The 23,208-nt window shown below is 45.9% G+C and overlaps 1 protein-coding gene and 1 non-coding gene across 2 annotated transcripts; one reads left to right on the top strand and one right to left on the bottom strand.

The window, feature by feature from the left end:
• Positions 1-2,421: 2,421 nt before the first annotated feature.
• Positions 2,422-2,494, top strand: trnar-ccu (transfer RNA arginine (anticodon CCU)). Its single transcript has one exon. It is a non-coding gene; the product is annotated as a tRNA-Arg (tRNA).
• Positions 2,495-6,851: 4,357 nt separating this feature from the next.
• rbx1 (ring-box 1, E3 ubiquitin protein ligase) lies at positions 6,852-18,755 on the bottom strand. The gene is made up of 5 exons (XM_085969517.1): positions 18,626-18,755; positions 15,572-15,650; positions 12,825-12,895; positions 11,057-11,142; positions 6,852-7,248 (listed from the first exon to the last, which is right to left on the bottom strand). The coding sequence occupies exons 1-5, from the start codon at positions 18,698-18,700 to the stop codon at positions 7,236-7,238; spliced, it is 324 nt and encodes a 107-aa protein (XP_085825643.1). The 5' UTR covers positions 18,701-18,755; the 3' UTR covers positions 6,852-7,235.
• Positions 18,756-23,208: the final 4,453 nt, after the last annotated feature.

Raw genomic sequence — 23,208 nt, 5'->3', positions numbered from 1 at the left:
CTGATTAGTCCCTTCTCATTGCACAGTACCCAGTCCAATATAGCCTGTTCCCGAGTTGGTTCCTCGACATATTGATCCAGATAACCATCCCTTAAACACTCAAGGAATTCCTCCTCCTCATTATTTTTACTGATTAGGCTAGTCCAATCTATATGTAAGTTAAAGTCACCTATGATGACAGCTGTGCTCTTATTGCACGCTTCTCTAATTTCCCTCGTGATGCCCTCCCTAACCTCTATTTTACTATTTGGAGGCCTATATACCACTCCTATTAATGTTTTTCGCCCCTCGCTATTTCTTAGCTCCACCCATATAGATTCTGTATTAACTGAGTTAATATCCTTCCTTTCAATTGCATTTATCCCCTCTTTTACTAGCAATGCTACCCCTCCTCCCTTTCTTTTTTGTCGATCCTTCCTAAATACTGAATACCCCTGTATGTTAAGCTCCCAGCCCTGCTCACCCTGCAACCATGTTTCCGTAATCCCAATTAGATCATAATTATTAACCTCTATTTCCACAGCTAATTCATCTACCTTGTTCCTGATGCTTCTCGCATTAAGGTATAAAACCCTCAGGCTTTTTTTATGCTCACATTTTTTGGGAAGGTGCGAGGTTATCCACTTTGGCAGGAAAAATAAAAAAGCAAATTATTATTTAAATGGAGATTACAAAATGCTACGGTTCAGAGGGACCTGGGGGTCCTTGTGCATGAAACACAAAAAGTTAGCATGCAGGTACAGCAAGTAATCAAAAAGACAAATGGAATGTTGGCCTTTATTTCAAGGGGGTTGCAGTATAAAAACAGGGGAGTCCTGCTACAACTGTACAGGGTATTGATGAGACCACACCTGGAGTACTGCGTACAGTTTTGGTCTCCTTATTTAAGGAAGGATATACTTGCATTGGAGGCAGTTCAGAGATGATTCACGAGGTTAATTCCAGAGATGAGGGGGTTGACTTATGAGGAAAGGTTGAGCAGGTTGGGCCTATACTCATTGGAATTTAGAAGAATGAGAGGTGATCTTATTGAAACATATAAGATACTGAGGGGGCTTGACAGGGTGGATGCAGAGAGGATGTTTCCCCTCGTGGGGAAATCTAGAACTCGGGGGCATAGTCTCAGAATAAAGGGTCGCCCTTTTAGAACTGAGATGAGGAGGAATTTCTTCTCTCCGAGGGTCATAAATCTGTGGAATTCTCTGCCCCAGAGAGCCGTGGAGGCTGGGTCATTAAATACATTTAAGGTGGAGATAGACAGATTTTTGCAAGATAAGGGAGTGAAGGGTTATGGGGAGCGGACAGGGAAGTATCTTTGAGCCCAAGATCAGCCATGATCTTATTGAATGGCGGAGCAGGCTCGAGGGGCCTAGTGGCCTATTCCTGCTCCTATTTCTTATGTTCTGCACTGTAGGTCTTTTAATTGAAAAACATAAAGACCTTGCATTTCTGTAGCACCTTTCACGACCTCAGGACGTCCCAATTAAGTACTGTCGAAATATAGTCACTGTTGTAACATAGGAAATGCAGCAGACAGTTTAGACACAGCAAGCTCCCACAAACAGCAAGGTGATAAATGACCAGACCATTTGTTTGTGATGTTGGTTGAAGGATAAAAATTGGCCAGGCGACTGGGGAGAACGCCCCTGCACTTCTTGGGAATAGTGCCACGGGACCTTTTACATCCACCTCTGACCGTGCAGCTCTCCCTCAGCACTGCACTGGAGTGTCAGCCTAGGTTATGTGCTCAAGTCTCTGGAGTGGGGCTTGAACCACACAACCTTCAGAGGAGAGAGAGAGTTCTATACACCGAGCCACAGCTGATGTGCCAAGAGCAAGACAAGACACAGATAAATCAAAAGGCTGCGACAGAGGTTGAAGGCTGGTGCTGAGAATAGGAAGATCCATAAGAATCATAGAATCTTACAGCACAGAAGGCAGCCATTCGGCCCATCACATTGTGCCAGCTCTTTAAAAGAGCTGTCCAATTCAGTCCCACACCCCCAGCTTTCCCCCTATAATCCTGCAAATTAGTCCTCCTTGAAGTACACGTCCAATTAATTGCCTTTATAAGTTGCTGTGGAATCTGATTCCGCCACCCTTTCAGGTAATGCGTTCCAGATCATAACCCTCTGTGTGAAGAAATTTCTCCTCATTTTCCCTCTAGTTCTTTTGCCAATTATTTTAAATCTATGACCTCAGGTTACTGACCCATTTGCCAGAGAAAATAGCTTCTCTATCAAAACCTCTCATAATTTTAAATACCTCAATTAGGTCTCCCGATAACCTCTGCTCCAAGAAGAACTATTCCAGCTTCTCCAATCTCTCCACATAACTGAACTCCCTCATCCCTGGTAAATCTCCTCTCCGGGGCCTTGACATCCTTCTTAAAGTGTGGGGCCCAGAATTGTACACAATTGAGCCCCAGTGGCCTAATGGATAAGGCACTGGCCTCCTAAGCCAGGGATTGTGGGTTTGAGTCCCATCTGGGGTGATGTCAATTTTGGTTTGAGTACAGGAACAAGGATGTCTTGCTGCAGTTGTACAGGGCCTTGGTGAGACCACATCTTGAGTATTGTGTGCAGTTTTGGTCACCTTATCTGAGGAAGGATGTTCTTGCCATGGAAGGAGTTCAGCGAAGATTCACCAGGCTGATACCTGGGATGGCAGGAATGACGTATGAGGAGAGATTGGGTCGATTGGGCTTGTACTCGCTGGAGTTTAGAAGAATGAGAGGGGATCTCATTGAAACTTATAAAATTCTGACAGGACTGGACAGACTAGATGCAGGAAGGATGTTCCCGATGGCGGGGGAGTCCAGAACCAGGGGTCACAGTCTAAGGATAAGGGGTAGGCCATTTAGGACAGAAATTAGGAGGAATTTCTTCACCCAGAGAGTGGTGAACCTATGGAATTCTCTACCACAGAAGGCAATAGAGGCCAATTCATTAAATATATTCAAGGAGTTGGATATATTTCTTAAGGCTAAAGGGATCAAGGGGTATGGGGAGAAAGCAGGGACCGGGTACTGAATTTGGATGATCAGCCATGATCGCATTGAATAGCCGAGCAGACTCGAGGGGCCGAATGGCCTACTCCTGCTCCTATCTTCTATGTTTCTACAATACTTTTCAGTTGAGGCCTAACCAGAGATTTGTAATGATTTAGCATGACTTCGTTTTTTGTATTCAATGCCCCGATTTACAAAGCCAAGTGTCCCATATGCCTTCTTAACCACCTTCTCAACTTGCCCTGCCACCTTCAAGGGTTTGTGAATATGCATCCCCAGGGTCTCTTTGCTCTTGCACTCATCTCAAAATAGTACCATTTAGATTATACTGGTTCTCCTTGTTGTTTCTCCAAAAGTGCATCACTTCACACTTACGGCATTAAATTGCATCTGTCATATGCCTGCCCATTTCACCAGTCTGTCTGTCATGAAGCCTGCTACTGTCCTCATTATTTACTACGTTGACAAGCTTTGTATGATCTGCAAAAACTTCCGACAGTGACTTTTTTTTCCTTGCATGTGGTTATGGAATATGGGAGATGGTAGAAACATAGAAAAATAGGAGCAGGAGTCGGCCATTCAGCCCTTCGAGCCTGCTCCGCCATTCAATATGATCATGGCTGATCCTCTATCTCAATACCATATTCCCGCTCTCTCCCCAAACCCCTTGATGCCTTTTGCGTCTAGAAATCTATCTATCGCCGTCTTAAATATATTCAGTGACTTGACCTCCACAGCCTTCTGTGGTAGAGAATTCCACAGGTTCACCACCCTCTGAGTGAAGAAATTTCTCATCTCAGTCCTAAATGTCCTACCCTGTATCCTGAGACTGTGACCCCTCGTTCTAGACCCCCCAGCCAGGGGAAACATCCTCCCTGCATCCAGTCTGTCTAGCCCTGTCAGGATTTTATACGTTTCAATGAGATTCATTCTTCTAAACTCGAGTGAATATAGGCCTAGTCGACCCAATCTCTCCTCATAAGACAGTCCTGCCATCCCAGGAATCAGTCTGGTGAACCTTCGCTGCACTCCCTCTATGGTAGAAGGGACTCCCATTTGGCGAACACTATTTGATTTATTTATACATTAAAAGCCTTACAACTACACAATTCCTCTCAACTTCCGTCCCATTATAAATGCTTAGGCCCCTATTTTTAAAATGGAAGCTGCCTATTTAAATGAGTCACACCAGTAACACCCTCCCACCACTGGAGGTGCTGCACTGCCACCACTGATGGGAGGGTGTGACACATTTGCACAGCCAATTTCCAATATATTTATATACAGAGGAAGTTATTGAAATATAAATACAAGGAGAGTGTAGAACTTTAAAATGCACACTAAATTTCATCTATGCACCCATGTCCAAGTCACCCTACTTTACTTGGTTTTGACACCCCCTGTGCAAGGCCACAGGAGATCAACTAGTATGCATTAACCCCCTGGGGTCTCCCCACCTTTCTCCGCCACATTCCCGGGCCACCGGAGCCTTCTCCACTTTGCCAGATTTTCCATGCTTCCCTCCCCCTCTGCTATTCCGCTGTAACCATTTACACCTCCTCTGTACCCATCTTTTGTTTCTTTACTTGTCCCATTTTGTCATCACTTTCGGCATTTAATCATTCCTGTCCTCCACCTGATCACAGACCTTCCCCCTTGGTTTTTCCCTCCACTTCCCTCCCCTCCTTCCTTTGCTTCCACTTGCTTATAAACAGATGCCACCTGACCTGCTGTTTACAATTTATATTAAAAACAGGTGAGGTGAGAGTGACTGCCCTTGACATCAAGGCAGCATTTGACTGAGTGTAGCATCAAAGAGCCCTTGTAAAACTGAAGTCAATGGGAATCGGGGGGACTCCCCACTGGCTGGAATCATACCTAGCACAAAGGAAGATGGTTGTGGTGGTTGGAAGTCAATCATCACAGCCGCAGGACATTGCTGCAGGAGTTCCTCAGGGCAGTGTCCTAGGCCCAACCATCTTCATCTGCTTCATCAATGACCTTTCCTCCAATATAAGATCAGAAGTGGGGATGTTCGCTGATGACTGCAGTGTTCAGTTCCATTCGCAACTCCTCAGATAATGAAGCAGTCCATGCCCACATGCAGCAAGACCTGGACAACATTCAGGCTTGGGCTGATAAGTAGCAGGTAACATTCGTGCCACACAAGGACTAACTCCAACAAGTGAGTGTCTAAACACCGCCCCTTGACTTTCAATGGCATTACCATCGCCGAATCCCCCACCATTAATACCCTGGGGGTCACCATTGACCAGAAACCTAACATGACCAGCCACATAAATACTGTGGCAACAAGAGCAGGTCAGAGGCTAGGGTCTCATCTCCTGACTCCCCAAAGCTTTTCCACCATCTACAAGGCACAAGGAGTGTGATGGAATACTCTCCACTTGTCTGGGTGAGTGTAGCTCCAACAACATTCAAGAAGCTCGACACCATCCAAGACAAAGCAGCCCACTTGATTGGAATCCCATCCACCACCTTAAACATTCACTCCCTCCACCACCGGCGCACCGTGGCTGCAGTGTGTACCATCTACAAGATGCACTGCGGCAACTTGCCAAGGCTTCTTCAGCAGCACCTCCCAAACCCGCGACCTCTACCACCTAGAAGGACAAGGGCAGCAGGCGCATGGGAACACCACCACCTCCAAGTCACATACCATCCTGACTTGGAAGTATATCGCCGTTCCTTCATCGTCGCTGGGTCAAAATCCTGGAACTCCCTCCCTAACAGTACCGTGGGAGTACCTTCACCACACGGACTGCAGTGTTTCAAGGCGCTAGCTCACCACCACCTTCTCAAGAGCAACTAGGGATGTGCAATAAATGTTGGCCTTGCCAGCGACGCCCACATCCCGTGAACAAATTAAAAAAAAAATGTAAGTACACACGGCCCCCTCATCCAAGTCATTAATATAGATTGTAATGTATTTAAGTTTGCTGACCATACAAAGCTAGGAGGACACAAAGAGCCTGAAAAGGGATATACAGATTACGTGAATGGACAATAAGGTGGGGAAATGTGAGGTTATTCACTTTGGTAGGAATATTTTTTTTAAATGGCAACAAACTATTAAATGTTGGTGTTCAGAGATTTAGGTGTCCTCGTACAGGAAACAGAGAGTTAGCATTCAGGTACAGCAAGCAATTAGGGAGGCAAATGGTATGTTGGTCTTTATTGCAAGGGGGTTGAAGTACAAGAGTAAGAAGTCTTGCTACAATTGTACAGGGCTTTAGTGAGACCACACTTGGAGCACTGTGCACAGTTTTGGTCTCCTTATCAGAGGAAGGATATACATGCCTTGGAGGCGGTGCAACGAAGGTTGATTCCTGGGAGGAGAGGGCTGTCCGATGAGGAGAGATTGTGTAGAATGGGCCTATACTCGCTGGAGTTTAGACGAATGAGAGGCGATCTCATTGAAACATACAAGATTCTGAGGGGGATTGACAGGACACACACGCACGACTGCACCAAAACCAACCGCAGCTCCAGGGCGGAGACCAGCCGCAGCTCCAGGGCGGGGACCAGCCGCAGCTCCAGGGCGGAGACCAGCCGCAGCTCCAGGGCGGAGACCAGCCGCAGCTCCAGGGCGGAGACCAGCCGCAGCTCCAGGGCGGAGACCAGCCGCAACTCATCTACTGCCACCCGGCTGACTCAGCAGAGCACAGGGGGTGAAGGCACCCGAGTGGCTCAGTCCAACACACAGTACATTCACCCACAGCCACGGGAGGGGTGCAGCAGCACACAGTTCCCCCCCTTAACCTCCACCTTAACTGCTTCCTCTTCAGGAGGGAGAAAAGAATTGCATTTCTGTAAAATATTCTGCCAAACTTAATTTTTTATTAAATAACATACATTTCGGTGAAGAACCAAAGGAAAATTCTCACGCATTTTCCTCTCTACGAGGACGAGGGAAAGGGGTGGGAAAGAAAAAAAACTTGCACGTGGAGCACACTTTAGTTCTCCACTCGAGTCGGTGTGAACGGTTTTGAGATATTTATCTTTATTGTAGGTTGAAACATTTGCCAGTGGAGAAAGTTCAAGGTAAATTTATGGCTCGAGTTTATGGTACAGTCCTGGCCGTCGGAATAAACACTCCTAAGGGGCAGAGGGGGTGTAGGTGGGTGGAATGCTGATGGCTCAGGGCAGTGCGTCAGGGAAGCAGCCAACAGTAGGTACTGCAGAATGATGCTGCGGATTCCATTTAATGGCCGTACCTGAGGAAACAAAGAAGAATTATTTTTCAGTCGTGTTAATTTGTGTTACTCACAACAAACAGTCTCTCTACATAAACATTTTAGCAACTCTTGGCGTGCACTGTTAAAATGGCACCTCAGAGTTTGGTGGGTAAATCACAGTGCTGTACTGCATCATATAAAACAAACTGGCTCGATCCTGGACTTGGGCAGAGGTAGCCGATTATAGCCAATGCTGGACTAGGAACAGGAATAAGCCATTCAGCCCCTCGAGCCTGTTCCGCCATAACATTGGTATCATGGCTGATCTGTGACCTAACTCCATATACCCGCCTTTGCCCCATATCCCTTAATACCTTTGGTTAACAGAAATCTAGCAATCTCAGGTTTAAAATTAACAATTGATCCAGCATCAATTGCCGTTTGCAGAAGAGAGTTCCTAATTTCACTCCCGAAAGGTCTGGATTTTTAGACTATGCCCCCTAGTCCTCGAATCCCCAACCAGCGGAAATAGTTTCTCTCCATCTACCCTATCTGTTCCCCTTAATATCTTGAAAATTTTGATGAAATCACCTTAACCGTCTAAATTCCAGGGAATACAACCCTAGTTTGTGTAATCTCTCCTCGTAATTTAACCCCTGAAGTCCGGGTATCATTCTGGTAAACCCACGCTGCACTCCCTCCGAGGCCAATATAGTCTTCCTAAGGAGTGGTGCCCAGAACTGCTCCCAGTACTCCAGGTGTGGTCTAACCAGGGATTTGTATAGCTGCAGCATAACTTACATAGAAACATAGAAGATAGGAGCAGGAGTCGGCCATTCGGCCCCTCCAGCCTGCTCCGCCATTCAATGCGATCATGGCTGATCATCCAAATTCAGTACCCGCCTTGTGTTCTAGTCCTCTAGATATTAAGGCCAGCATTCCATTAGCCTTTTTGATTATTTTCTGTACCTGTTCATGACATTTTAATGATCTATATATCTGGACCCCCGAAGTCTCTCTGGACGTCCACTGTTTTTAGCTTTTCACCATTTAGAAAGGACCCTGTTCGATCCCTTTTAGGTTCAAAGTGGATGACCTCACATTTGCCTACATTGAAATCCATTTGCCACAGTTCTGCCCACTTAGTCTATCAATATCTCTGTAATTTTATGCTTTCATCTACACTGCCTACAATGCCGCCTATCTTTGTCTCATCGGCAAATTTGGATATGTGGCTTTCTATCCCATCTAAGTCATTAATAAATACAGTGAATAGTTGAGGCCCCAACACAGATCTTTGCCGGACACCACGAGTCACATCCTGCCAATTAGAGTACCTGCCCATTATCCCTACTCTCTGCTAGTAAAGGGACAATGAAAGAAGTGTTTCTGCTCATGAGAAGAAAAGGGTGTAAAAGAAAAGACAGCCATCCATGGCTAAGTAAAGAAATTAAGGATAGTATTCGACTAAAAACAAGGGCATATAAGGTAGCCAAATCTAGTGGGAGGGTAGAGGATTGGGAAAACTTTAAAAGACAGCAAAAAATAACAAAAAGATTGATTAAGAAAGGGAAGATAGATTATGAAAGTAAATTAGCAAAAAATATAAAAACAGATAGTAAGAGTTTTTATAGTTATATAAAAAGAAAAAGGGTGGCTAAAGTAAATGTTGGTCCCTTAGAGGATGAGACCGGGAAATTAATGGTGGGAAATATGGAGATGGCAAAAACACTGAATGAATATTTTATATTAGTCTTTACAGTAGAGGACACTAAGAATATCCCAACACTGGACAATCAGGGGGCTAAAGGGGGGGGAGGAGCTAAACACGATCAAAATCACTAAGGAAGTGGTACTCGGTCAAATAATGGGACTCAAGGCGGATAAATCTCCTGGACCTGATGGCTTACATCCTAGGGTCTTGAGGGAAGTGGCGGTAGGGATTGTGGATGCATTGGTAATAATTTTCCAAAACTCCCTGGACTCGGCAAAGGTCCCGGCAGACTGGAAAACTGCTAATGTAACACCCTTATTTAAAAAGGGCAGTAGACAGAAGGCTTGAAACTATAGACCGGTTAGCCTAACATCTGTGGTAGGTAAAATTTTGGAGTCCATTATTAAGGAGACAGTAAAAGGACATTTGGATAATCATAATTTAATAGGACAAAGTCAGCATGGTTTTATGAAGGGGAAGTCATGTTTGACAAATTTACTGGAGTTCTTTGAGGAAGTAACGTATAGGGTGGATAAAGGGGAACCAGTGGACGTAGTGTATTTAGACTTCCAAAAGGCATTTGACAAGGTGCCACACAAAAGATTATTGCTTAAGATAAAAAATCACAGGATTGGGGGTAATATTCTGGCATGGATAGAGGATTGGCTATCTAACAGAAGGCAGAGAGTTGGGATAAACGGTTCATTCTCAGACTGGCAATCAGTAACTAGTGGTGTTCCGCAGGGGTCAGTGCTGGGTCCCCAACTCTTTACAATCTATATTAACGATTTGGAGGAGGGGACCGAGTGTAACATATCAAAGTTTGCAGATGATACTAAGATGGGAGGGAAAGGAGTGAGTGAGGAGGACATAAAAAACCTGCAAGGGGACATAGACAGGCTAAGTAAGTGGGCAGAGATTTGGCAGATGGAATACAATACTGGAAAGTGTGAGGTTATGCACTTTGGCAGGAAAAATCGTAGAGCAAGTTATTATCTTAATGGCAAGAAACTGGAAAGTACTGAAGTACAAAGGGATCTGGGGGTCCTGGTGCACGAAACTCAAAAGGTTAGTATGCAGGTGCAGCAAGTGATTAAGGTGGCCAATGGAATGTTGGCTTTCATTGCTAGGGGGATAGAATATAAAAATAGGGAGGTATTGCTTCAGTTGTACAAGGTATTGGTGAGACCGCACCTGGAATACTGCGTACAGTTTTGGTGTCCATACTTAAGAAAGGACATACTTGCTCTCGAGTCAGTACAAAGAAGGTTCACTCAGTTAATCCCGGGGATGAGGGGATGGACATATGAGGAGAGGTTGAGTAGATTGGGACTCTACTCATTGGAGTTCAGAAGAATGAGAGGCGATCTTATTGAAACATATAAGATTGTGAAGGGGTTGGATCGGGTGGATGCGGGGAGGATGTTCCCGATGATGGGTGAAACTAGAACTAGGGGGCATAGTCTTAGAATAAGGGGCTGCTCTTTCAAAACTGAGATGAGGAGGAACTACTTCACTCAGAGGGTGGTAGGTCCATGGAATATGCTGCCCCAAAAAGCTGTAGAAGCTACATCATTACATAAATTTAAAACAGAAATAGACAGTCTCCTAGAAGTAAAGGGAATTAAGGGTTACGGGGAGCGGGCAGGAATTTGGACATGAGTCTAGGTTCGGATCGGTCATGGCCCTGTGGGTAGCGGAGCGGGCCCAGGGGCCGTGTAGCCTGATCCTGCTCCTATTTCGTGTGTCTAATTCTGTTAGATTCAGGAGATGGTTCTGTGATAGTGGATTGGCGGTTAGGATCAGATCAGCCATGATCTTATTGAATGGCAGAGCAGGCTCGAGGGGCCGATTGGCCTACTCCTGCTCCTATTTCTTATGTTCTTATGATCACTATTCAAAGACCTCCGTTAGAAAGCATGTAACAGAGGACGTGTAGATTATGGCACTAAGACTTGTATCTACAAGTGGACTTCAATACATTTAGCCTGTGGATCTCCAACACCCATTACCCGGTGTGCAGACTAGACTCGTAAATAGCAGCCCCCCCACCCCCCCCAAAAAACAGCAAATATGCTCATTCTGTTGGTTCAAACTCCCTAACCACCCCCACCCTCTTAAAAAAATACTTACTTCTGGAATTCCCACTCCCTGTTGTCCAAAGGGCAAACTTGTCTGGTCTTCAGCCAACGTGAAATGCAGTGGAAATGGAATGCGTGCTGCAAGAGGAGACAGGAGAGAGGGGCAGGGATTAAAGTATGGCCAGTCACCAGCACGTGGACACAGGCACACACACACACACAGTAACTTCCTTCACCAGCAAAGCTGGTTGTAAAGTCCTCCCCTGGCTTCCAGGTGATGCGGTTTGATCAGAATCGTCAGGCTGGGGCCAGTAACCTGGGGGGGGCGTCACAGTCAGACATTTACAAATAAAAGACTTGCATTTCTATAGCGCCCTTCGTGACCACCGGACGTCCCAAAGCGTTTACAGTCAATGAAGTACTTTTTGAAGTGTAGTCACTGTTGTAATGTGACAAGACAATTTGCGCACAGCAAGCTCCCACAAACAGCAATGTGATAATGATCAGATACTTTGTTTTAGTGATGTTGATTGCGGGATTAAATATTGGCCAGGACACCGGGGACAACTCCCCTGCTCTTCTTTGAAATAGTGCCATGGGGTCTTTTACGTCCACCTGAGAGAGCAGACGGGGCCTCAGTTTAAAGTCCGACGGTGCGGCACTCTCTCAGTACTCCACTGGAGTGTCAGCCTAGTTTTTTTTGTGTTCATGTCCCTGGCGTGGAACCCACAACCTTCTGACTCAGAGGCGAGAGTGACAAAATGTAGAAAAGGGTGTGTGTGTGTACAATATCAGCGTTCTTTCAATGTGATTGATGGAGCAGATTCAACTTAACATCACGAAGGGTGTAAGGATATACATCCATGCAGTGTAGATCAGGCAGCTTCCACAATAGTTATAGCAGTCGGAAATTCATGTCCAAATTTAATTGTTGGACTCGGTGCTCAACCTATCAGACAAGTGTCAACTCGGGTAAGACGACTGCAGGGGTCCATGAAACAGCAGTCTTCAAGAGGAAAGACATTTTTGCAAGAGGCAGAGAAAGAGAATAGTTAAACTCCCTGTTCATTCCTTACTCTGTTAATAGCAGGCTCTCATGAAGTTAGAGATTTAACCACAGCCTTTAACTCATTAATACGATAAAGAAATACAGGAAACTCGATTTACCGGCACCTAAATAACCGGAAATCTCTGTTAACCGGCAAAGTTCAGGAGTAGGTTCAGGTAAGTTTTACTTCATATTAGTAGCCGTGTAACCGGGGTTCCTGCACCTGTTGCTAAGCAACAGGGACGCCTGGATCTTGTGGCCGGGGTTCCTGCACCTGTTGCTAAGCAACAGGGAAGCCTGGATTTGTTATTGTGTACGGGGCTCTCGTACCTTTTACTATACCTCTCTGTAATCCGGACTTTTTGATAAACCGGCACCACGCCGGTCCCGGATAAAAAAAGTTTCCTGTAACTTGATTTTAAATAGCGCCTTCATGAACTCAGGACAACCCAGGTGCTTCACAGCCAAGTAATGCAGGGAAATGCAACAGCCAATATGCGCACAGCATGGTCCCACGAGCAGCAATGACCAGATCATTTGTTTTTGTGTTGCTTGAGGGATAAGTATTGGCCAGGACACCCTCTTGTGAATAGTGCCATGAGATCTTATGTTCACTTGCGAGGGCAGGCGGGAACTCAGTTTATCGTCTCATTCAAAAGACTACCTAGTACTGCACGGAAGTGTCAGCCTAGATTATGTATATCTAACAATACTACAGTCCCATCCCTTCCCAAGGCCTTAATCTAGAGCGATATGGACGCTGGATACTTACATTACACACACCCCAAGCGACAGTGCATTCCTCTGAAGTCGCCGAAGCCTGGTTTGCCTGACATTCTATACCTACAGATCAAAAAAAAAGTCCAACAGCACATAACCTCTGGATTCTGACAAACAAGATGGGTAAAGTTAAATAAAACTAGGACAAGTGTGTGTGCTGGCATTGCGCGATGGAGCACCACTCCTCCTGCACGAAGTAAGTTCAGCCACCCATCCTGCCAAGTCTCTGCTCTCAGTCTCCGATTCAAGGTGACGCCAAGCACCACCCGCAAAAGGTGCAGCTGTGTTGTCACTAGGATTTCAGTGACCTGTGAAAACTCCAGACCATATCCGTTTGATCTGTGCAAGAACATCCAGTGTTACATATTTTTCAGTTTCTAAATTTGGGTGGTATCTGCCCAACTGTATAACAGTTCTTGGTGAAGTATTGGAGGGGACAGCTATCACTGTAACACCAGGATGAAGTATTGGTGGGGACAGCTATCACTGTAACACCAGGATGAAGTATTGGTGGGGACAGCCATCACTGTAACACCAGGATGAAGTACTGGTGGTCACAGCTATCATTGTAACACCAGGATGAAGTACTGGTGGTCACAGCTATCACTGTAACACGAGGATGAAGTATTGGTGGGGACAGCTGTCACTGTAACACCAGGATGAAGTACTGGTGGGGACAGCTATCACTGTAACACCAGGATGAAGTATTGGTGGGGACAGGCTGGTCACTGATGGCAGTATCAGGAGTAATTGGAGGTGATGAGCTGGCCGTCACACAACAAGTGCATTAAAAAATAAAGCACATTGGCTTAAGTACAATTTGTTTTTCTATTGTGTATCGTACCAATACTCTGAAAAGTTCCTAATGACAACACTGGCACCAGTAAAGTTGGGACACAAACTTACTGCTCCATGGTTACCCCAAATACCTATTTATTTTGTAAAAATTAAATTTGACAAAACAGTCACACAATGAGCTTCCTGGTTTGTTTTGCCCACAAATAAAAACAGCACAGTAATCATTTTGTGTAATCCACATCATATATTAAAAGCACCGTCTATGTGCATTACACGGACTCCTAAATTTAAACATTTTCATTCATTCATTCACTCACGGGTTGGAGGGAAGGTCATTGATGAAGCAGCTGAAGATGGTTGGGCCGAGGACACTGCCCTGAGGAACCCCTACAGCGATGTCCTGGGGCTGAGGCGGACAGGACCTACGTGGGCAATTTTGCACTTTGTCGGGTAGTCACCAGGGTTTTTATGGCAAGCTTCATGGTCACCATTACTGATACTAGCTTTTTATTCCAGATTTATTTAATTAGCTGAATTCAAATTCACAAATGGTGGGATTTGAACTCACGTCCCCAGATTACTAGTACAGCAAGATAAACACTGCTACCGTAACAATTTACAGGAAACTTTGTGATATCCGGCACCGACGGGACCGAGCTGTTGCCGTCCCATCAAAACTGCCGGACAAACCAGTGCTATTGTTGAAACATACGGAAATTTTGGGCTCCGTATCTGGCAACAAACCCTGTTGGCTTCTAAACAGTCGGCCGTACCTTGCAAGCGTCTCTGTAGCTTAGCAACAGCTTTAGCGAGACCTTGCAGAGCCTGACTGGTGAAAAAAAGCAACGAAAAGAAAAAAAAACCTAACGCAACGGCTCCTGATTTTTGCCGGTGGCTCGAGCATTCCGGACAGTTAACCTCCGGATAAACCGAAGTTTCCTGTATGCCACATCTAAACTCTGTTCAGCAAGGTTCAGTGTGTGCGTTTAGCATTTTATTATTTTCCCACACTACACTAGAAATCCCTTACCAGGGTGCTGTAGTGTAGTGGATGTGTTACTGGACTAGTCATCCAGAGGCCTGGTTTAATCCAGCAAACTCGAGTTCAAATCCCACCATGGCCATTTGAAAAGTGGAATTCAATAAAAAAAAAAGTGACCAAGAATGGTCAGATTGGCGTTAAAAGCCAACTAGGAAAGGACACCTGCCACCCTTAGCCGGTCTGGTCTATATGTGACTCCAATGGTCGACGATCAGCTATCCTCTGAAGCGGCCAAGCAAGTCACTCAGTTACATCAAACAGAAGTCCCACCACCACCTTCTCAGGGCAGCTAGCGGTGGGTAATAAACGCCAGCCTTCCAACACCCACATCCCGAGAATGAATTTAACAAAGTGCACAAGGCTGGATTTTTTTTGGAAGGGGGACAATAATCTGTCTAGACTACCTCCCTTGAGTACAGAAGGTTGAGGGGTGAATTGACCGAGGGGTTTCAGATGTTAAAAGGAGTTGATAGATACAGAGAAACGATTTCCTCTGACAGGGGAACCCAGAACGAGGGGAATATAATGTTAACATTAGAACCAGGCCCTTTACCAGTGAAATCAAGAAGCACTTTTTCCACATAAAGGGAAGTGGAAATCTGGAATTCTCTCCCCCAAAGGGTTGTAGATGCTGGGACAATTGGAGCTTTCAAGACCGAGACCGATAGATATTTGAAAATGAGCTTGAATTCAATAGCTGATCTGCAGGCTCACAGATTCTCCCCCTTTCCCTCCCAGAAAAATAATTTTGATTACTGGAACCCCAACGTATGGGGCAAGATGTGAAATAGCAGATCCAAACATTACGCTAACTCAGCCTGGCACGGCAGCATCTACTCCCAGAATTTCTCTTTGAATCCCTGCTTCTAGACTGTACAGATAGCACAGCAGATACTCACACAGGTCCATGATGTGATTTCGACAGATGGCGCAGTTATCTACCACAATGTCCCAGGCCCACAGGGCTACCGCGTTCCACTGCAAGCAAAAACACGGGGGTTAGAAACACACTTCAAACAACGCTAATCGGGGAGAGTGATTTATTCAAGCTGAATACACCATTCACATAAAATAACCATGAACGCAACAGTCTCAAGAAAATTACAGATGCAGGTGGTGATTTGGCCCATCGCAGCTCATCCATCCTGAAAGTCCCCTCGCTGCATCCAAACAATCAGAGGGATTTCACCTCCACTACTCTAACTGGGAGTCCATTTCAAGTGTTGATCACTCTGTGTGAAGAACTTCCTAATATCGGCCTTAAATTTAGTTGTATTCTGTTTAATTTAGAATAATTTTCCAGATTTCTTTTTTCCGTACCATTTACAATCTTGTATACCTCTACGATCACCTCTCAGATGCCTGAAAAGCCTAGGCTTTTTTAGTTTTTACTTTCCTCATATCTCAGAGCTACCCCTCCCCACGACACGAAGGATCACCTTCCTGGTCGTTCTCTGCACAGCCTCCAAATGCTTTACCAAACAGAACTGGACACTACTTCTCAGACCAAGCTTTTGGTCACCTGTCCTAATATCTCTATGTGGCTCGGTGTCTCCTGTGAAACGCCTTGGGATGGATCAGACTTTACTACATTAAAAGGCACTATATAAATGCAACTTGTTATTGTTGTCAACTACATAGAGAGCCAACAGAAATCTTAACTGAATTGTGTAATGCTAAAAAGGTACATAACGTGGGAACATTAACTTAACATTAACTCCAAACATAGAAACATAGAAGATAGGAGCAGGAGTAGGCCATTCGGCCCTTCGAGCCTGCTCCGCCATTCAACGAGATCATGGCTGATCATCCAAACCCTAGCACCCGGGCCCTACACCGACAGCCATCCCACCCAAGCCCTATCCCCGTAACCCTGTAACCCCATGTATTTAATCCCCCCTAACACTAAGGGCCAATTTTTTATCATGGCCAATCAACCTAACCTGCACAACTTGCATCTGATTCAGAAGCACAAAAGCATGGTTGAGTATCAATGGAAATACATCAATATCAGAAATATGTTGCCATGCACCAATGGCTATTCCCCCAGTAATCTCAGGGGCTCTTTTTTTTCTAGCAAAAAAGAGTAGGCCGAGGAGTGACCTAATAGAGGTCTTTAAAACGATGAAGGAATTTGATAGGGTAGACGTAGAGATGATGTTTCCACTTGACCAAAACTAGGGGACATAAATATAAAAGATAGTCACTAATAAATCCAATAGGGAGTTCAGGAGAAACTTCTTTACCCAGAGAGTGGAGAGAATGTGGAACTCGCTACCACAGGGAGTGGTTGAAGCGAATAGTATGGATGCCTTTAAGGGGAGGCTGGACAAGGAATAGAAAGAAAGTCTTGCATTTCTACAGCACCTTTCACAACCTCAGGATATCCCAAAGCTCTTTAGAGCCAATGAAGTACTTTTTGAAGTGTGGTCACTGTTGTAATGTAGGAAACACAGCAGACAACCTGTGCACAGCAAGCTCCCACAAAGAGCAATGTGATAATGACCAGATAATCTGTTTTAGTGATGTTGATTAAGGGATAAATATTGGCCAGGACACCGGGGAGAACTCTCCTGCTCTTCTTCAAAATAGTGTCATGGAATCTTTTCTGTCCATCCGAGAGGGCAGACTTGGTTTAATGTCTCACCTGACAGACGGCACCTCCGACAGTGCAGCACTCCCTCAGTACAGCACCGGGAGTGTCAACCTAGATTTGTGCTCAAGTCTCTGGAGTGGGACTTGAATCCACAAACCTTCTGACTCAGAGGCGAGAGTGCTGCCCACTGAGTCACGGTTGACACTAGTACAGACGTATTTAGAAAGAAAGTGCCCTTCACAACCACCGGACGTCTCAAAGCGCTTTACAGCCAATGAAGTCCCTTTTGAAGTGTAGTCACTGTTGTAATGTGGGAAATGTGAAGCTAGATAAGTCCGCAGATGGGGTTAGATGAAGAAGGGTGGGAGGAGGCTAGTGTGGGGCAGCACGGTGGCATAGTGGTTAGCACTGTTGCCTCACAGCGCCAGGGACCCGGGTTCAAATCGGCCTCGGGTGACTGTCTGTGTGTAGTTTGCACATTCTCCCCGTGTTTGCGTGGGTTTTCTCCGGGTGCTCCGGTTTCCTCCCACAGTCCAAAGATGTACGGGTTAGGTTGATTGGCCATGAGGAGAAAAAAAATTGGCCCTTAGTGTTAGGGGTTAGGGGGGATTAAATACGTGGGGTTACGGGGATAGGGCTTGGGTGGGATGGCTGTCGGTGTAGGGCCCGGTTGCTAGGGTTTGGATGACCAGCCATGATCTCGTTGAATGGCGGAGCAGGCTCGAAGGGCCAAATGGCCTACTCCTGCTCCTATCGTCTATGTCTATGTCTAAACACCGGCACGGACCAGTTGGACCGAATGGCCTGTTTCTGTGCTGTAAATTCGATGTAATGTAAATGTGTTGGGGAAAGACCATGAGTGAGCAAACTGCACGTCATTTTAAAAAAGGGGGCAAATGGAGCTTTTCCCAGACGGCACACAAAATGTCTGCTCGCAGCAGGCTGCAGCTAAATGGAGAGACTCCCAGATTGAGTTCTCCTTTCAATATACGGAATGGTGGTGACAAATCGACACCTGATCCTCTGCCCAACTGAGTCACTGTCAAACACGTGTGTAAACAGCGGCCTAAAGGGGAGAAGTGACAGCAGCCCCCACCCCAAGGCACCAGGAGTCGGTGGGCCGCTCCCCGCCTGTCACAGCCCACCCTCTGCTGCTTTTGATTGGCTCACAGCTGCGCCCCGCAAGCCGAACGCTCCATCCTAATTCGTCGATCGCCGCTGTCAATCAATTCGCCGACTTCCGGCGGCCTGTCCTTCCACCACAACCGCCGGATTAAAAAAAAATTATATATTATTAAACGCTTTACAGGTAACAAAACAAATACTGTTTCCGATCAGTGATTGGGGGCCGAGGTACCTTTTTCACTTCGAAGCGCTTCTTGCCGCCGCTGTTGGTGGAGCTTGGAGTGTCCACATCCATCGCCGTCGCCATTTTGTCTGCTTCAAGCGCCCCGGTCGGCGTCCAGCCAATCAGCGATAAGCGGCTTGCGCATGGGCGTTTGTGGCGTGCGCATGGGAGAGAGGGGCGGGGTGAGATCATCGCCCCGCCCCTCTACGTCATAGCGCCCCGTCCCGGCGCGTCATAGAGCCCCGCCCCTCCCCGTCAGAGCGCTCCGCCCCTCTCCGCCACAGCGCCACCTGCAGGCCGATTGCTGCCAGGACGCTCTTGGCCTGCCATGCCATGACGTCACCCCCTGGCCTATTGCTGTCGGGTCAATCCAACAATTTTGTTTCTATTCGGTGGAATTGAAGCATTTTTATTGGGGTTTGGGAAATTAGTCAGGTTATAATTAAGACCACTGAATTAGGCTGACTGCATTAAATTGCCCTTGGGGATGGGGCGGGAAAGTGGAGTTGAGGTCGAAGATCAACCATGACCTTATTGAATGGCGGAGCAGGTTTGAGGGACTGTGTGGCCCACTCCTGCTCCTAATTCTTATGTTCTTATGTCCGAGATTTTTTACCAGTCGTTTGAGGATCATATTCCGCAATCCCCTCCATTGTTCTGTGGCCTTGGTCATGTCCATTAAATGTTCTTTACATTTCACTGTGATTATATCCTTTTGGAGAAGAGAGTGCAATAAGAAAATAAGAAGCTCATATTTAAAATGTTTTACATCATAAGATAATTACAGATGAGGAATGCCATTTGCTTAGCTCAACCTTCCACAAAGAATGAAAAACTTGCATTTATATAGTGCCTTTCAGGATGTCCCAAAGCACTTTACAGCCAATGAAGTACTTTTGAAGTGTCGTCACTGTTGTAATGTAGGAATCGCAGCAGCCAATTTGCGCACAGCAAGCTCCCACAAACAGCAATGTGATAATCTGTTTTTGTTTTAGGACAGTTGGCACATGAGGTTGGGGCTTATAGCCTTGGAAAAATGCTTTGCACATAGAGAAACCAAGACAGAAGGCTGCTGAGTACCACTTCACCATCTTTGTACTTGCAGACTATCTTGTTGGAGACATCTAGTTGATTGTCCTTTTTTAATCTGCATAAAAAGGGCTACAATTTTAACGGGGTAGGATACAAGGCTGAATGCAGTGCTGCTGCTTGGGTTTATATACCACCTATCAAGAGTTAGCTTGGCTCTGTAGGTAGCACTCTTGTTTTCATGTCCCACTATGGACTTGAAAGTACACAATCCAGGCTGACACTTCCAGTGCAGTACTGAGAGAACACTGCATTGCTGGACGTGCCATTTTCCAGATAAGATGTTAAGCTGATATAAAAACAGAAAATGCTGGAAACACTCAGCAGGTCAGGCAGCATCTGTGGAGAGAAAAACAGAGTTAACATTTCAGGTCGGTGACCCTTCGTCAAAGCTGGAGATGGAACAGGTTTTTAAGCAAGTGCAGGGTTCAGGGAAAGGGGAGAGGGGGAGGAAAGAATAAAAGGGAAGGTCTGTGATAGGATGGAAGGCAGGAGAGATTAAAAGACATTAAGGGAGATTAAGAGACGGTGCAAGGCAAAAGGAGATGGTAATGGGACAAGTTAAGAAATAAAAGATGGCTCTAGATAAAGTGTAAATGGCACTGGCAGAGTGAAAGACAGCTGCCATGTGGGAAAGAGAAAAAAATGGAGAAAAAAAGGATAGGGGCCGAGGTTATGGTCTGAAATTGTTGAACTCGATGTTGAGTCCAGAAGGCTGTAAAGTGCCTTTTATTCTTTCCTCCCCTCCCCCCTTTCCCTGCCCCTGCACTTTTATAAAAACCTGTTCCATCTCCAGCTTTTTCCAGTTCTGACGAAGGGTCATCGACCTGAAACGTTAACTCTTTCTCTCTCCACAGATGTTGCCTGACCTGCTGAGTATTTCCAGCATTTTCTGTTTTTTTTTCCAGATTTCCTGCATCCACGGTATTTTGCTTTTGTACCAATGTTAAGCTGATACTCTGTTATGCCAGCTCCGGTGGATTGTTAAAGGTCCTCTGGCACTATCTGCAGAGTTCGAAGTGACTGCCAAAAACAGATTGACTGGTCATTCATTTATTCACTCTTTGTGGGACCTTGTGTGCAAATTGGCTGCTGTGTGGACAGTGACTGGACCTCAAAAAGTAATAAAGTGATGTGAGGAAATGATAAGTTGCTATTATAATGCAAGATCTTCCTTTTCACGTTGAGATGTTTCGAAGTGCTTCGAAGTGCTTCACCCAATGGAGGAGAGTCATGACTCTTGGATTTCTTCTCCGCTCTCTCCCTCTCCCAAAATGGAGAGCAATCAACGGTAGCAACCAAGGGAGGCAGTGGTCGAATGCTCATTTCTGTTGTCTCTCTCCTCTCTCCAGACTCCTCGGTATCAATCGCAGTAGCCGGCAGCTCCTGCTCCTCTCACCAGAGACTCTCTCTGTAGTAGCAGCAGCAGCACCTGTGGAACAAGGAAAACCTCACCGCACGGGACCGCCCCGTGAAACACCCGCCAGGCCAAGTCCCCAACAGACAGAGAGTGAGAGCCCCCCAAGGAAAACTTATATAGAAACATAGAAGATAGGAGTAGGCCATTCGGCCCCTCGAGCCTGCTCCACCATTCAGTGAGATCATGGCTGATCATCCAAATTCAGTACCCTGTCCCTGCCTTCTCCCCATATCCCTTGATCCCTTTAGCCTTAAGAAATATATCCAACTCCTTCTTGAATATATTTAATGAACTGGCCTCCACCGCCCTCTGTGGCAGAGAATTCCACAGGTTCACCACTCTCTGGGTGAAGAAATTCCTCCTCATCTCTGTCCTAAATGGCTTACCCCTTATCCTTAGACTATGACCCCTGGTTCTGGACTCCCCGACCATCGGGAACATCCTTCCTTCCATGGCAAGAACATCCTTCCTCAGATAAGTGGAGATTGGAGATCTCTTTAGCGAGGAAGATGGAGCTGAGGCTTTGGAGCCAGTGTGACCTTTACTGTAAAGAAGCCCCATCCCCGTGTGCTCTTTTGGTGCGATCAATAAACAAAAACTGCAGCTTAACAAAAACACATCAAACGAAACTTAACAAATTAAATTAAAATTTGGTTTCTGAGGGGTGATGATGCACTCCAGTCCCTGCGGTGCCGAGTCTTTGAAAGAGCTCTCCAATTAGTCCCACTCCCTCCCTGCTCTTTCCCCACAGCCCTGCAAATCTTTCCCCTCCAAGTATTTATCCAATTCCCTTTGAAAGTTACTATTGAATCAGCTTCCACCTGCTGCGTAAAATGTTATTTCCTCGTGCCTCCTCTGGTTCTTTTGCCAGTGTAGTGAGTGTGGGGAAATGCAGCAGCCATTTGGCACCAGTGACCTGTCACAAACCAGCAGGGATGAGTGTGAAAGATGCACAAATAGAGAGGGAAAAAATACAAAACGTAAAAGGTTCTAATAATAGATTTTATTGTTTCAAAAATAAAAGATCAGCTCAGGAGTCTGGAAAGCTCTGGCCTTTTACGGACAGTATCGCAGACAAAATACTGACAACGAGTTTTTTTCAACTGCGCAAGGTTTTATTTTCTTTCATTTCCGCTAAACTTTTGCCGTGCACATTTTTCTTGTGACTTTTATCGACTTTTGAAAAATGTAGGAAAAAAGAAAAAGACTTGCATTTCTGTAGCGCCTTTCATGACTAGTGTGACGGTTATATGATGCTCTTGCAAGGGAAAGACTTGCATTTATGTCGCACTTTTTGGGTCCTCAGGACGTCCCAAAGCGCTTTACAGCCAATTAAGTAGTTTTTGAAGTGGAGTCACTGTTGTAATGTGGGAAACGCGGTAGCCAATTTGCGCACAGCAAGCTCCCGCAAACAGCAATGTGATAATGACCAGATCATCTGCTTTTGTTATGTTGACTGAGGGATAAATATTGGCCCAGGACACCGGGGAGAACTCCCCTGCTCTTCTTCGAAATAGTGCCATGGGATCTTTTACGTCCACCTGATAGACGGCACCTCCGACAGTGCAGCACTCCCTCAGTACTGCACTGGGAGTGTTATAGCCTGGATTTTGTGCTCAAGTCTCTGGAGTGGGACTTGAACCCACGACCTTCTGACTCAGAGGCGAGAGAGTGCTGCCCACTGAGCCACGGCTGACAAAGCAGGACAAAAATCACCTTAAAAAAAAATTGCCAGGAAGTTACTTCCAGAAATAAAATGAGAACGTGGAGCTCTCAATATACACTGCTCCCGACCGAGACGGATCAATGAGCACCCATCACTCTCAGCCATAGCTCAGTTGAAGGAGTGCTGCACTGTCGGAGGAGCTGTCTTTCGGATGAGACGTTAAACCGAGGCCCAGTCTGTTCTCTCAGGTGGACGTAAAAGATCCCATGGCCACTATTTCGAAGAAGAACAGGGGAGTTCTCCCCGGTGTCCTGGCCAATATTTATCCCTCAACCAACATCACTAAAAGCAGATGATCTGCTCATTATCACATTGCTGTTTGCTGTGCGCAAATTGGCTGCTGTATTTCCTACATTA

Source organism: Somniosus microcephalus, chromosome 28, assembly GCF_052327205.1.
Source record: "Somniosus microcephalus isolate GS21.2 chromosome 28, FLI_Smic_1.0, whole genome shotgun sequence".
In the NCBI taxonomy this organism is placed as follows: Eukaryota; Metazoa; Chordata; class Chondrichthyes; order Squaliformes; family Somniosidae; genus Somniosus; species Somniosus microcephalus.
The sequence above is the reverse complement of the archived record's forward strand: the minus strand, read 5'-3'. Positions and strand labels throughout refer to the sequence as shown.

Excerpts from the sequence above, each read along its gene's own strand:
- rbx1 (XM_085969517.1), bottom strand. The coding sequence starts at position 18,700 with ATGGCGACGGCGATGGATGTGGACACTCCAAGCTCCACCAACAGCGGC. Across the intron at positions 15,651-18,625 it reads AGCGCTTCGAAGTGAAAAAG|TGGAACGCGGTAGCCCTGTG; the intron begins GTACCTCGGCCC and ends TTTTGCTTGCAG. Across the intron at positions 12,896-15,571 it reads AAATCACATCATGGACCTGT|GTATAGAATGTCAGGCAAAC; the intron begins GTGAGTATCTGC and ends TTTGATCTGTAG.